Here is a 16,076-nt window from a genome sequence, read left to right as displayed (position 1 = left end):
AGTTCCATACCCTAATACATGACAAAATTCAGTGGAAACATTGCAATCCCCCAATCCTGAAATCCTGAAAAACTAATAAGTCTGCTGGATTTTGAATGAAATCTAAAATTCTACTTCTCCATATGAAATCCAATGAGGTCGAAACCACTCTCAAACATCCTGAGTCATTTCATGGTAATGTTAAAAATTTAAGTAAAAGGATGTCACTTTTACTTTAAGAATTTAACATTACCATGAATAGCATATCAATACTAGGGATCAGAGTCAGATAGGGAAACCCATGAGTCAGATAGGGAAACCCATGAGTCAGATAGGGAAGCCCAAGGAGTCCCCCACACTCAGAAAAATAAAAATAAAAACGGTTTTCTGGGGTTCACTGGCCGCTGTCTGTAACCCGGTTGGGTTGATACGGACTCAACCGAACCGGCCAAGTTGTGTAACAACTCGGCCAACTCGGTATTAACCCGACCGGCTGAACTAGTTCAATGGCCGGGTCAAATTTTTTTTTACGGACTCAAACCAACTCAGCCGAGTCGGTTCCGAGCTGGTCGGGTTTAAAAACACTGTTCTGGAGTAATTAAACTCAAGAAGGAACTTTGTTCACTTCATTTGGTATCGGAGCCACGTTGGTTGATCACGAGACATTTGGCCATCAACCTCCCGACAACTTTGCTGTCGTCAATCAAGCATTCACTACAAAGAAGGAGCTTCTCCATTTTGCCTCCCGACAGCGTTGTTGTCGTCAATCAAGCATTCGCTTCAAAGAAGGAGCTTCTCCATTCTACAGTTGCTACTAGGCCTTTGGCCATATCATAAAAATTAAAATTAAAAAAAAAAAAAAAAAAATATTAAAAATAAAATAAAATAAATTGAAAAACAAAGTTATATATATTAAGAAAAAGTGGGGGGGGGGGGGGAACAAATACATATTATCTACCCGCACAAGGAAAAAGTTGTTGGTGTCGTCATACCATCAGCAACCTCCACAGCAAATCGATCGACCAACGACGACAGACCCTGCCTCCTACTCTCCACAGTTGTCGTTCTGCAGCCGTACCTGTGGTCAAGCCATTACATCGACAAAGCAGCCACTGGAACCTCTGGAAGCCACGCAACGTAACACCGATTCGGCACATCCTTCCTACCGCATGCAACAATTGACGGATCCACTGCCCACCCTAGTCACATTCATCACCAGCCGACCGAGCCTCCATCAAAAGCACCGACTATGTTGTCACTTCTATGCATCCACGACAGTTGTGTCCATTTGCGGAACCGCTGATTCAGCGATTGACATCTAGTTGACCTTATTACTGCTAATACTCTCTACTGCGAATATAGTGTCAATCAAATTATACTATTAACTTGACATATAATTAAGTAAATTAATTGTTAAGTATATAATTAAATTATATATTTAATTTACAAAAAAAAATTGAAAGGTTATTTATAAGAAAAAAATTAACAAGTACGGAAGTTGTTTTGTTAACAAAAAAAAATTAAAAGGTTCCATACAAAGTTGAAAGAAGTGAAGAAAAAAGAAAAACAATATGGGTTTCTTTTCAAAATCTCCTCTTTGTTCAAAGGGATATCCTAATTGTCATGAATCATTTAGAAATCAAAATGTCCTCTGCACAAAATGTTACAAAACTTTTACTTTAGTCAAATCTCTAAGTAATGTACAAAAACAATTAATCGCAAGAGATGTAAAACAATTAATGACAATATTTAAGCGACGACATGCAAATTTTAATGAAGAGAAAAAGAAAATGGAATCCAAATTGCAAGTTGAACGTCCATCATCACTCCTACAAAACGATGTAATCCAGTGTATCGAGAAAGTGCAGTTGGAAGATCAAGAGAAAGACAAAATAACCAAACTTCAGCAAAACAAGAAAGCGTTAAAATAGGAACATGAAGCCCCGAAGGATATGCATTACAAAAAAGTAATGGAAAAAGACGAACAAATTTCTCGCTTCAAGGACCACGTTGAAAAATTAATTGCACAAGTCAAGAAGACTAAGGTCACAAAGAAGGAACTTGAGAAGCACCTATCCGAAAAAGAGGAGGAAAATTTACGTTTAAAAACCTTAATAAAAAATTATTAGAACAAATCAGAGATCTAAAAGATGAAAAACTTAAAAGTCAAAACATTGAAAATAAGGTTGATGAATCAAAAACCAAAAAACGTTTACGTCTGAGAAACCATTATCAAAGTCTACTCACTCAAATTAAGAAACTTAAGGATGATAAGAAAGCATTAAAAGACAAGTTAGAACAATTTACTCAAGAAGAAGTATCGAAATCTCCAGTCATAACAGTCCAAGTTGAAGATAAGGGAACAAATACCGATCCAGTGAATATCATAACTCAAGAAGAATGCAAACTAGTTGAAGAAAAGACGCACTTAGATGTTGTAGTTCAGATGATAAACACCCCAAGTGAAGGTTTTGTAACCAACTCAACAACATCGTCACCTGAAGTAAATAAAAAAAATTCCACACTTAATAAGGGAAAGTCAAACCAAAAAAGTTCCCTATCGACATTCGAATCATGAGAGTAGACAACTCAACCATGCTACATATCGGGACCATTCAGAACAGAAACAACAAACTGATGTTCCAAAGAATATTGATGTAACCTCAATCCAATCCTATAATGACAAGTCGTTACAAAATTCTAGTGATCAAAATATTCCAAAGAAGATTAATCTAGGATGGTCTGATCCCTTCTCAGTGCAACAGTTTTGTTTGTCACTTAGAAGATCATATCAACTTGTATCGACGAAGATGACTGTTCCAAGACGAGAAAACATTCAAACCCGAAAAAGAGATCAAGCCTTTTTCATCAACAAGCTTTGAGGACAAAGCTTTTTGAGGAGGATAATTAATAATGATTAGTTAATTAGTAATTAGGTTGAAAAGGCACCTATATAGTATATAAGTAGACCTCTCACTCTTATTGCGTCATCATCTTATTCACACATTTAATATATAATATTTGTATCTTCATGGATATCTTATATTCCAAGTCTTCTGGATTAATTAATCTCAAGAAGGAATTTTGTTCGCTTCAAAAACACAACATCATTATTTTTTGATGGAGTTCTCACCCTCACAGGTTGATCCAAGGTAAACATTGTTGTCTATTGTTTATGGAGCATTATTTGCAATAGTATTTATGGCTAATGCATTTACAATTTTGTTTACATATTAGATATCTGTTAAATCTATGTGCAGTAGAGTGTAGACTCAATTTATTGCAGCTATAGTTGATAAGTCTGTTGTGGCAAACAGTCCTATGGAATATCCAGAATTATTTACATAGCATATTGTATCAGAATAGTTTTATTGGGGGACTAGCATGGTTTATGTGCAGTATATGTTTCCCCAACTCGGAAAGTCTAAATCAAAGGGAGAGCTGTATTCTGTGGATCCCGCAACCGACATGAGAAGGCCAAAGAAGCAGTTCCAAGCCTCAGATATGGTGGATGAACACACACAAAAGCTCATTGATGCAGGGTAGGTAAAATTTACATGAAGAGGAATTAAACTCATTGATGACCTCTGAATTGTTTAATGGTTTCTTGAGGTACAAAAGCAGAAAATATATCCTCTAACTTTGCTGGAACTAATTGAATACTACCACAACAGACCAAGATTCCAGAATAAGGAAAAAGTATGATTTTTTTATGTGAAGAAAAAATACTCTACGAAAATTCCTCCCTAGCAATGTACAAACCTGGAAATTCGAAGATATCGTCAGAACAGATCCTTGATTGCTCCTTATCGGGTCCAAATCAAGGGCTCCAGCTCCAGCTCCAGCCTTTGCATTTTCCCTGCAAAATCAAATCTGTAATTGAGTTGCCAACGCTATAAAATCATTGTACCAACACAACACCAATATAATAATGAAATTTGATGCTTCTTACACAAGCGGGAGAGGAAGCGGAAAGCGAGAGTGGAAGCGGGAGCGGGAGCAACAATTTTCAGAAGCTTACAAGTCAGAGCATTTTTGACATAATATATATTTTTATATATCTTGATACATATATGTCAACAAAAGCATGTAGAATGATGAATTAGTTATAAAAGGCATAAAAACATGGATTAAACCATATAACATCAATCATCTAGTAGCTATAATCTTCATCAACCACAGATCCACAAATTAATATATCTCGATTCTCATCAAGCTTGAAGTTTCAAAGTTTCAAAATTCAATATATAACATTTGTCATCACTAAAGTTGTCCTTGTAACCATTACCAAACTATAACAAAGAATATCAAACATAAAATGAAACATTTCACAAAGCATCATATTCATAATTCATTACCAATGAGTTATAATTGCCAACTGCAAACTTCAAACTTAATTTGTCATACGTAGGGCATGTTGACCACTCAAGTGTCAACCACCACAAGAGCACAGTTTAGAGCAGTCAATTTTTTCAGACTTTATTATCATCATGCAGCTTCTTGTCTACAGATGTAATCCAAATTCTGCAGCCCTATCGGCCATTATGTAAAAATAATTCTAGTATGTTTATAAAGCCATGTAAAACAACAGGTAGCCTAAGATTTTCTCTAGAAAGTTTCACTCTAGGGAGTTTTTTTTCCTCAGCTAATTATTTGTGTTTTTCAACAGTTATAATTAGTTGAGTTTTTCTCTCGAATATACCCCAAAGCTAGAGTGGGGCTTGATGGTAAAGTCTTAGGTGAGTCCTAGTGTATAGAGTCGATGTAAATTATCATACTAGATCATGTCTAGAGTGTCGCAGAAGTTTGTTGTGTCTATAGGTCATTTTTTAATTGTCAAAATTCCCCTTTTGAATGAGATTTCTATGTAATATTTGATGTAAAGATGTACAAGGTGTTATCTATAGAAGTTATAGGGGGTATGAGTGCTTAAAATTACACCTCAACTCCTAAATTTTCCATCTAGACACACTTTGAGGGTGGAAAGTATGTTTACACCCCTCTAGAGTCATTATTTCTATTTTCGGAAAAAAATGGCAAAATAATTAGCCGGAAATTGGTCAGAAAATTAAAATGAGAGAAAATAAAATATTCTCCAACTGGAAAAATAATTAAAAATTAATGAAGACTTTTCCAAAAAAAGGAATCAAATCAAAAGAATGAGAAAAGTCTCATTTACAAGGCAGAAAAATTCCACAAAAAAATCGTTGGCCCAGAAGGTGGTTATTTTGAATGAGGAAATTTCAATGAAAATATTTTTGAAGGCATTCTAGTTGTCCAAAACCACTCCAAAGTCAAAGAATGTCCATCCAGCTCATCCATCAAGGCCAACGAATATTTTTCCTTTGGATCTCTGCAGCAAATCAAGGGATCGAATTTTTTGGAAGCATCTAGCCACGAATCAAGTCAAGCTATATGTTTTTTCCACTTGGAGGGTTCTGGCTCTCTCATTTTCTATATAAGGAAGCTCTTGCTCCTCATTGTATCATCATGAAATTTGTAATTGAGCTCTAAATCAAGCTCTGTGGTCTGTAATACACTTTCTGGAATAATAAAGAAGTTTTTGGGATCAATTCATGTTGGTGTTCCTCTTCTATTTTCTATGGTAAATTCTTATTGAATATTGTTCTTAATGCTCTACTGGGTTTAAATTCAGTAATTGTTATTTCACTAGCCAGTTGTGGATTAACTATTTGCACAGGTATCTTGCATTAGCTCTTGGGCTAGAGAAGCAATTTAAATTTAATCGATCTAGCAGGTATCTCTAGATCTTTTGGTTTATTGTGTTATCTAACACCTGTGATCTAACAATTGAATTTTAAGTGTGTAGAGATCAACTGTGATTCAAATCTTGGGCGTTAGGGGACGTTTCTGGTTGGACCAGCCAAATCCCAAGACATAGGAATTGAAGAGTCTGCCTTGTTTGGTTTCAGAGACTTATCTATGATTTATTTTGCAGAGTTTCTTGGCTATTGCTCATCTAAAATTAATTATCTCATTTATCTCTCTATCTATTTGTGCTTTAAATTAAATAGATCTGCTACTAAGGGCCATTATTTGCTAATCAAAGAAGTTATAATCCTTGAATAAGCTCTTGTAAATTTGTAAATAGATCTTGTATATATTTTTATTTTAACCCTTGTATATATTTTGTTCATCTTGTCTATATCGATTTGGGGGATTTCTTCTTTATTTCCTTGCAGATTTAAAGAGAAGAACAAGGGTTTTTCTTCTGGATTTATTTTGTAGGTAGATTCGTCTCAAAGATCAAAGGGAAATTGATTTTTGAAGGGTAACCCGTCATCTAGCCTAGATGGCTATGGTTTCAGTGCAATAAATCACTTTTTTGAGGGTCATCTAGCATTAAAAGTTAAAACCCTCTCTCTTCAGGGTCGCAAGCCTAGAGGCCTCTCTATCCTCTTTTAAAGAAGGATTTTAATTTAAAAAATTGGTTTTGTGGCTTGTGGAATTTTCTTGAGCATTTTTTAGCCTAGCCGCAGGCCTTTTTGGCATCTATTTCACCTAGCCGCAGGCCTTTTTGGCACCTATTTCACCTAGCGCCACAAGAACTTTAGGGATTTATTTTGCTCTTGGTGTCAAGTGACTAACCATTGGAATTTTTTGCAAAGAAAATCATTTTGTTTTGAAAGGGTTTCCCCATCAAATTTTGACAAGGAATTTAATTGTTACTGTTTGACTGAGTCATGTCTCCCTCATTGGCCTGGACAAGTTCAGTTAGTAAATGGAACGATTTATTATGGTTATATGAGTGAAATCCTTGCTGTGTCATTGCCTGAGCATTTGTGCTGCAGATGGACGTGTTCTGCATTCAGAAACTGAGCCATTAAAATACATACAACAGCAGATTGGTTACAGGACTGAAGGTAGCGTTGAAGGGTGATAATCCAGTCCCACAAGAAGGTCGAATCCCTGGTTCCTGGCACATTCTAGCTGCTGTTCACAGAGAGACAAATTCTGATATGTGTACAAGTTGTTGAGGGCTGAGGAACTTCCTCCAATCCTTTATTGTACCCAGGTTCCTCTAAACCATTTAATTTCCAATATACTTGCACAGTGAAATATAATGGGTCTGTTCTAGTTGATATTTATTATGAAGACCCCGGATGCGGGTGACACGATGGAAGGCAACGAGGAGCCACATGCTAGTCATGTGCTGCCTCAGGGGTAGTGCTGGCATTCAATGCCCGATCGCCGCCAAGGAATATATGGCAGGGATTAACGCAGGTTTTCATTCAATGTTCCGTTCAGATTGTAGGCTCGCTTGCAACGAGCAGTTATGGCGTTCGCGAATCGAGATTACGATGCAATGGTTAATAAAGGTGATGGGGGGGCTCAGCATAAGCTGGTTCATGCTCAGCACTTGGTGTTTGAGGTTCAGGCCTTCGCCTGGTCTTCAGCTCTCCGGGAGACAATACCTGCCGTCCCTCTGTTTACTGTATACAATTTCAAGTGCCGCCCACTCGCCTCTGTGTCAATTCCGCCTCCCTATCTCGCTCTGCTCCTTACCCTTGGCGCTTCTGCAAAAATGGTCAGGCCTCGACAGCGCATGCTTAGCCGTCGAGGCTCTGCACGAGGAGGGTCCTCTCGGCCTTCAGTTGAAGAACCTCACTCCCATTGCTGTCGCTGCCGCTGCCATCGCATTACTGAAGCCAATCCTATCCAAGCCAGCCAATTCATGGACTCTAGCAGCCCAGACCCTGACTCAGCTCCTTCGCCTGCCTTTGGTTCAGCCATTTTTACCTTCAGCAGCTCGATGGACAGACCCCGCATCAATGCCCATGTTTCGGTACTTTTCCTGGAGGAAGCGCAAGCCGATAGCGAGGAGCACCGCGGCAAAGGAAAGCACCAGGGAGAGAGGTCAGAATTTGTCAAGGCAATGCCAGGGAAGGATGCAGAACAGTCCCCCAACCTTCCCCAGCCTCAGGAAGCGTCAACATCCAAGGGGGTCGATATCAACCTGGATCCCTTCCCTTCTGCAGAGGAAATGGAAAAATTTGGTTGGTGCCCGGTGGTCGAAGAGGAGCCGGAGGAGTAGCTGGCCTTCCGCTCAGCGTCACCCACTCCAGCAACACTCAGGTTTTGCTTCGGCTTTCGGTTTATGTTATGTGGTCTTAATGCTTGTTCTTGTCATGTTTTTTGGGGCCCCTGCGTGGGAAAATGCTGTTGGTTGTCTGCTGCCCCTGCGTGGGTTATCTAGGTTGAACTGGTTGCTCTTTTTTGAAAGACAAAGAACCCCTGCGTGGGATGTTTTGTTCAGTTATGGTGCCCCTGCGAGGGCTGCTTTTATGATTCCTCACATTCCAGAGTGCCAAGGTCTGGCCTCTGATGAAGAAACTCTATGATTGTAATGTTTTTCCTGTTTCTGTAAATAATAGATTAGTCTTTTAACGAGAAAAAAAAAAGATATTTATTATGAAGAAAAACATATTCCTGGTCTATATAATTTCTTGGGATATTAAATATATCAGTTGAATGCTTGGGAGGTCTTGTTTGAGTTACATACTGCTCTCTGTGTATATTTTTTTGAAGTGGAATTCCTAGAGAACACCTACAACAGAATAGAAGCTAATTGTTCGAACAAATACCACACTGAAACTCAAACTAAAAACTCAGAAATTTTTAAATGAAAATCAGAATTTTGGGGAGAATGGATATTACATTGACTGAGCTGTTTTGGGCTGAATTTATCCTCCTGATCAGGCCGAGTTTGACCAAGGAAGACCAAGCTGCTTCAAGGAAGAATTGTTGTTGTTTTGACCAGCGTTGACTTTCTGGTTAGGGTTGAAGTTTGATTGCAGTTGACTGCAGAATTTGACAGGGCTGATTTGACTTTGTATTGGGCTAATCAATTTGACTTTTGTACTCTCTCTTTACGCTGAACTATTGAATAATAATAAGAATATTTGAACAAATGGTTTTCCCCGCATTCGGGTTTTTCCCTGGCATCCACCAAATCCGGTGTTCTCTTGTCTTGGCTTGTCTTCTGCAATTTTGTTTTATGTTTTATCTGCATTTACTGTCAATGTGATTAAAGTTTAATGTGATTGCTACTGGAAATAATTGGAAATTGTTATTGGGCTGCTAAAGGAACACTTAAGTAAATATTGTGCTAAGCATAGAACATAACATTGTTATATTAAATTAACATTGTCGGATCACATCAAGATGGCAGTTGTACTGTTGGATGGGTTAAAATCCAAGTCCTAGGGTTTGGGTTCCTTGAACTGAGGATGTACCCTGACCCTATCGATGGTTTTTGAAGGGTCAAACCATTGATTTTGTGTTGGAGATCTAGGTCACTAGATTCTCCTCGAAGAGATGTTTCTGTTGATATGTGGTATGCCCTATGTTGCGGGGGAGCGCTCCCCCCCCCGATCCCGCTCCCAATCCGCGCGGGAGCGGGTCGAGAGCGCGCTCCCTAAAAAAATTTTCGCTCCCTGCCTTTTCGGGAGCTTTTTCGGGAGCGTTTTGCCTTTTTTGCAATTTTTTTTTGTAGTAATGTTTGAAATGCATTTTTTTTAAATAAACAAACAATTTTTGAGTGGGGCAGCTTAATGATCAAGTCTAGGCCCTAGTATTGATATGCTATTCATGGTAATGTTAAATTCTTAAAGTAAAAGTGACATTTTCCTTAATCTTCATTTTCATCCTTTTACTTAAATTTTTAACATTACCATGAAATGACTCAGGATGTTTGAGAGTGGTTTCGGCCTCATTGGATTTCATATGGAGAAAGTAGAATTTTAGATTTCATTCAAAATCCAGCAGACTTATCAGTTTTTCAGGATTGGGGGATTGCAATGTTTCCATTGAATTTTGTCATGTATTAGGGTATGGAACTCGTATTTAATCAAGAGCACCAATCCCTCTATGTACCTTGATGTTAGTGACATTGGTTGTCGAACTCCTCTATCATGACCCTCCTAAAAATGTACGCATCACTCAAACAAAATCTTGACTTGACATGCTATGCTTTTTCTATCTTATGTTAATGCTTAGAGGGTGTTATTAATGACAAAGATCCCAATACAGATACTAAGGTAATGACAAAGATACCTCTGGATATTAATGCTTAGAGGGTGATATTAATGACAAAGATCCTAATTTTCCAACAAGACTAAAAAATTAGACATTTCTCGTGGTGGCAAGAGGCCCAAGCATAAGAAATAGATAATAGATTTACTTCTCCTTTCTAGTTTCTAGTAGCTTTTATAACTATTGACTCTTTCATATTTATTATGATATTGTTTTTTAAACAATATATGACAATTTAAGTTTGAAGTTGGCAATTATAACTCATTAGTAATGAATTATGAATATGATGCTTCATGAAAGTTAAAAGTTGTTTCATTTCATTTCATTTTATAACATTTCATTTCATGTTAGATATTATTTGTTGTAATGGTTACACTTAGCTTACAAGTACAACTTTGGTGATCAATGATGATAAATGTTATATATTGAATTTTGAAAGCTTGAAACTTTAAGATTGATGAATCATGAGACTCAATATGTTGTATGTTACTATGTTACTAACTTGTGAACGTGATTGATGAAAATTATAACTTCTAGATGATTGTGGTTATATGGTTCAATCTATGTTTTTTTTGTTTTTTATATCTAATTCATTATTCTACATGTTTTTGTTGACAATATATGTATCAAAATATAAAAATATATATATTATATAAAAAGCGCTCGAGGGTTCGCTCCCAAACCGGGAGCTTCTGAAAATGTCGCTCCCGCTCCCCGCATTCGCTCCCGCTCCCAAGTAACATAGCGGTACGCCCCATGGTTCCTCCTGGTTTGAGAGAAAATTGAGATTGAAATTGAAGACCCATTTTTGTGGGCTAAAACCCCAAGGGGTAGTCACATGACACCTCCTCCTACTGTTGTCAATAAATGACAATGTTTATCACCGTAATCTCACCACGTATAAGTTGAATAATTGCAAGAACCAAAGGCAGTAAACCAATCATTGACTTAACAACTAGGTAGGACCATATGCACTAAGCCAATCATTGATTTCAAACTTTAAATAGCGTCCTTAAAAGTTAAGAGTTAGTGTACAAATTCCTTAGAGCTTAAATAAACAATTTATCAATAACTATTAAATTAAATTAATTTTATTAAAAAAGAACTTTTTTCTGAAATATCCTAAAAGGGCCTACCTAACAAAGCCACTTCAAAACTATCCAAGTCAATAAACTTTATGAACACAAGTCACTCCAACATATACGTAATGTATATCATCAAAAGAAAAGTAAGTTTGTGGTCTTGTAAAAGGATATCAAAATGCTGATAGGAGCCCCTCTTATACCCACATATAAGCCTATAAAAGGACCGTGCATACTCCTCCAAAATTATCATTTCAACAAACTATTTTATGTCCTTTGGCTCTGAAATTTTCGGCAACCTCAGGCTAGGACAGCGAAGAATTACAGAGCTTTTGGGTTTAATTTTATTTTATTTTTAGCATAGAAAGGAATTCAGTTTGGTGTGTTGAGACTGTTTTGGATTGCAGCCACCTTGTTTAAGAACAATGAACGTACAGTCCTCACCTTATAGCTCTCGGTCTCCTACAAAAGCTTGTTTCACGATACTCAGCCTTATACAGCAGTAGTTTCTTGTCGTTGCAGGGTTATGAGATGTTTTTTTTATTGTGTTTTTATTTTCGATAATGGGATTCATTTGAGCTCTGTTTGCAGGAACATTAGCTGCTTGGTTCAGTTAGAGTAGGCCTATTTATATAATATTTGTAAGGGCTTTTACTAGACCCTTGTCAAAGTAACCTCGGCCTGCATTTAGAGCACTATTTGTATTAATGTTCAAGGTTTTTATTTGCAATTTTATCTTGGTATTACTTTCTTATTGGGCAATTCTCTAAGCGTTTGAAGTAGTTCCTCGAGTGTAAGTAACCTGTGACCTCAAAGTTAGCTACAGCATTCATAACAGCAGTACTTAACTACGGTGATTTGATGTAAACTTGACAATAAAAGATGAATGCAGTAACATGTGCAAGCATCCTTTGGTGTATTGATTCCATCATCAGCAAGAATGCATCTGAAGCATTCTGTTGGAGAGTTGTGATATATCTTGTAGTTTCTTGTTTACTGGTCACTTTCATGTTCTACATTAAGCATCATCATTTGGTGCAAAAACAATACTATGCTGTAACATCTATAAGGAAAAACTATCAAGCAACTTTGTGACCTGATATTGGAACTGATAATGCGTTTTGAGGCAGCAGATCTGTGACTACTTGCAGATGATGACACTGACTTAAAGACCGAGTGATCTTACATCCAATGATATGATAACATGACTGTGATAATGTATGAAGCAACAGACTAGACATAACTAATGGACCTGACATATAAATGACTTAGCAATGACATATGGTTGACTATATTAATAAAACTATTATGATTGTGATACATTGAAACAATTAGATCCGACCTATAGGATGCAATGATACTTGAAAGTTGACATAGACTATGATGACCTAAAGATTTGTCTTGTAGTGATGACCTAGAGAGTGTACAGTGACACAAATGTAATCTTGCAGGGCAGCAAGTGTTGAAGGCATTTTTCATCCAGTTGTATAGCATATTGATGAAAATGGATACCAGGGCTTGACCAGTCAAATAGTGTGTTGACCTATATGTTGGTAGCTCTCAGGGGACAGAACTTGAGAACACTGACTGCAGGGCATCAGGATGACCTGAGACACCTTGGGTTGTGCCATCATTTGATAGCAGTGCCAGATGGTTATTGCATCGTGTGCAGCCTGATGATAGCTGTGTTTGAGCATTGATGACTATTCATTCGTGAAGTGACATTCAGTGGTAGCCAGCAGTTATGCAGTGATTTGCAGTGACAGTGATTTGTAGTAACAGTAATGACAGTTGTGCAGTGACAGTGACATGCAGTATGTAGTGACAATGATGTGCAGTTGTACAGTGATAGCTTGATGTGCAGCATCATGCAGCAACTAATTTGTGAGAACAATGATCAGCGGCTACCAGGATTCGATATCTATTCTACATCTTCCTTACAGCTATTCTACATTGATTCAGAGTACAGGGGATCCAGTCTGAAAATTGTGAAACGTGATCTACTGACTCTTCTGGGTGATTGGAGTCACCTTCAGGTTGTGGCCTAAGAACACTTCAGGTGGCAGGGTGGTGCTAGGGCAAGTTGTGGTTTGCACAGGGTTTTGTGGTGTCCATTCAGTTGTGATTGATAAACTAACAGGGCAGCAAAGCATCATTTCCGATAGTAGCTAGTAAACAGAGTGTTGAGGCACTCATCAGTTTGTGGCCTAATCTACAGGGCATTGGGTCGTCCTTCTAGTTGCAGCAAGATATTAGGGTTTAGTAGCGTCCTACAGGTTGTGGCATGTGAATTAGGGGGTTGACGCATCCCTCAGTTGTAGCTGAAATCTTGATGTAATTAATATTTCTTTTAAAGAGAGAAGAAGACAATTACTAGAGAAGCGTTCGGTGGTTTTTGACCCAGAGGGGGTTTTCCACCTAAAAATATTTGTGTCCATTGTTTTATCTTTCTGCATTGTTGTATGGTGTTGTCTACTATGGATTATTATCTGAAGAAAACAATAATAATAACTGAAGATTAACTATTGCTCCGAAAAAAAAAGATTAAAAAGTGCAAATTGCTAAGAAATACGGATTCAACCCCCCCCCCCCCCCCAAGGATTTCCAACATACTGTACTTTGCAAGCAACTCTCTAGATTGGATTCAATATTTCAATAGTTGGTTTTTTCCATTTTGCAATAATTAACTTACCTCCAACATTGTTGGTTGAAGTAGTAACTTAGGGACCCTTCTCCCCTTATTGACTCCTTATTATGGAATCAGGGCCCGGGCGAGAATAAGGTATAGGGAAGAAGTTCAATTGAAACTTGTTTTAGAACTTACAACTAACCCAACTAACTTAACTTAAACTAAACCAAGAGCATTTCACTACATCTATCTTGCAACTTTAGTGCTTGAGCTTATATTTCATTTGCTTCCTTGTCTTGAAAAGTTTATCTATCTTTTGGAACTGTTGTCACGCATTTCATTTACTTTTCAAAGCATTTCTTTTGGGCATTATCTATTGAGTAGTTATTTCCAAATTTTATTCTTAAGATTATCTTTCTTCACTTGGAATATTTACCATTTATGCAAGTACCCTATTTAGGCACTGGTTTATTTGCTTCAACTTGCAATATCTTTTTCATAGATGGTTATAATTATCATGCTCATGAAATTTATGCTTTGATTTTATTGATTGCATTTACAATGTGGATATATCTTGGCTAGTAATTTTAACTCCTAGAACTCAGCTTATCTAGCATAGATTAGTTGAGCATCAGTTATTCTTATAGCGTTCACCCGCTTGGTTTTGCTAGGAGCTATAGCATAGACAAAGAGTTGAGAATTGAGTGACAGCAACTCAACTCAAAACTTGCCCCCAAGGCCACACCAAGTGGAGTTAAAGCCTTTCTCCACGATAATACCATGTGTGGATTCAGGCGGCAACACCCTCTCCATCAAAGAAACATTCAGCCATAGATCCTAGTTCTTGCACACCTCATTGTGCCATGAGACTACTAGGAGGATTACCTCATACCTCCATGTCACACCGCCTAATTAGGGCAACAAGAGATGTGGAGATCTTCAAAGAATTCCACACCAAAGAGTGGTGAGACGCCATGTCTCCCCTCAACCTTCCCATCAAGAGGTTGACCAATATCCTCAAGACCATTTCAAAGGTGTCAGACTAGACCTCCAACTGCACATCACCCTAGTGAATTAGTGACAGATGGAGCAACTCCAAATGGATCCAGAGCATGGCACCTCCCTGCCTTAGCAAAGTAGCCAAAGTTCTATCCAAAGCTTCTTTCCTTCAACCTCGGATGGTAGGAGAGAAAGGTTCCCTCATTACTACATCCCTCCCAAATCACGCAACTAAATCCCACTATGGTGCCTGACAACTTTGATAGTGAGCCAGCACCCTGATCACCCCCTTCTCCCTCTATCATCAAGAGTAGAAGACTTTGACATCACCCTCATTTCCCTCATTTTCTCTCTCTTTCTTGATCAGCATTAAGAGTCCAATCTTAGACTCTCACTTTGTATCACTACATTTATGACACTATTATATATCTTTTCGTTTTGGTTTTAATTAGACAGTGATTATAATAACCAAACACTTGTCTAAGCTGCACTTTACATTTAACATCACCTAGCAGATGTTTTTGCACTCCCATATTGTATTCACACTGGTGACTGGATGTATCTTTTAGTTCCATTGACCTACTTTTATGGTCATTAATAAAATTATCTTATCTAGATGATCTTATCTAATATAATAACAAACACTATCATCCTAAGTTTACCAACTATGGTTTTAAAATATATCATCTGACTCAGAAGCAAATAATTGTCAATGAATCATTTCCATCCTACATTGCTTCATTTTTATCATACCTCGATATTTTTAGCCAGAGCAATTTTTATTAATAAGACAACAGTTGTCCAAATGCCATAAAATATATCTCTATCAGTTATTAACATGAACAATAAAAGCACTTGAAACAGACAAACCACAATGGTATCTAGGAACTAGCTCAACGAGAATTATGTACTAGACAGTCTCGTCTAGAAAGGAATGACACATTTTAAATGAACACAATATAATGGAAAGAGTATCATGTGAGATGAAGCGATACCAATTTTTTCAAAAAAGGAATATGCATGACACACTTGCAACAAACAGCCAACCATAGCCCACTTTGCACACATAATTTTCTTGCAGAGTATATAATACTGCTAAATTTATCATATGATTATCTATCAATGCTAAGCTAAGTTAGCCAGGTTCAACCATGGATTTGCAGGATTTTTAGGAAGTCATACGAGGAAACAACATATACATAATAGTATAAAAAAAAACTGGAACATAGAAAATTCAGATTTCAAGGGTCAAAATCATTCATAACTTTGAAAATAAACCACAAAGATAGTTACCGTTGTTATATTACATAAACCATAACAGTCGAGACAAA

The 16,076-nt window shown here is 37.4% G+C and overlaps 1 protein-coding gene across 1 annotated transcript in view; it reads right to left on the bottom strand.

The window, feature by feature from the left end:
• Window positions 1-16,076, bottom strand: part of LOC149254117 (uncharacterized) — a 342,370-nt gene that overhangs the window by 217,065 nt on the left and 109,229 nt on the right. The window contains 1 exon segment of the mRNA XM_089460071.1: window positions 3,742-3,838. Coding sequence (XP_089316197.1) covers window positions 3,742-3,838 — 97 coding nt within the window.

This window comes from Pinus tabuliformis, chromosome 7, assembly GCF_031772625.1.
Source record: "Pinus tabuliformis cultivar Carrire ecotype Pingquan chromosome 7, CPIR1, whole genome shotgun sequence".
Classification (NCBI taxonomy): Eukaryota; Viridiplantae; Streptophyta; class Pinopsida; order Pinales; family Pinaceae; genus Pinus; species Pinus tabuliformis.
This window is presented reverse-complemented; position numbering and strand designations above follow the sequence as displayed.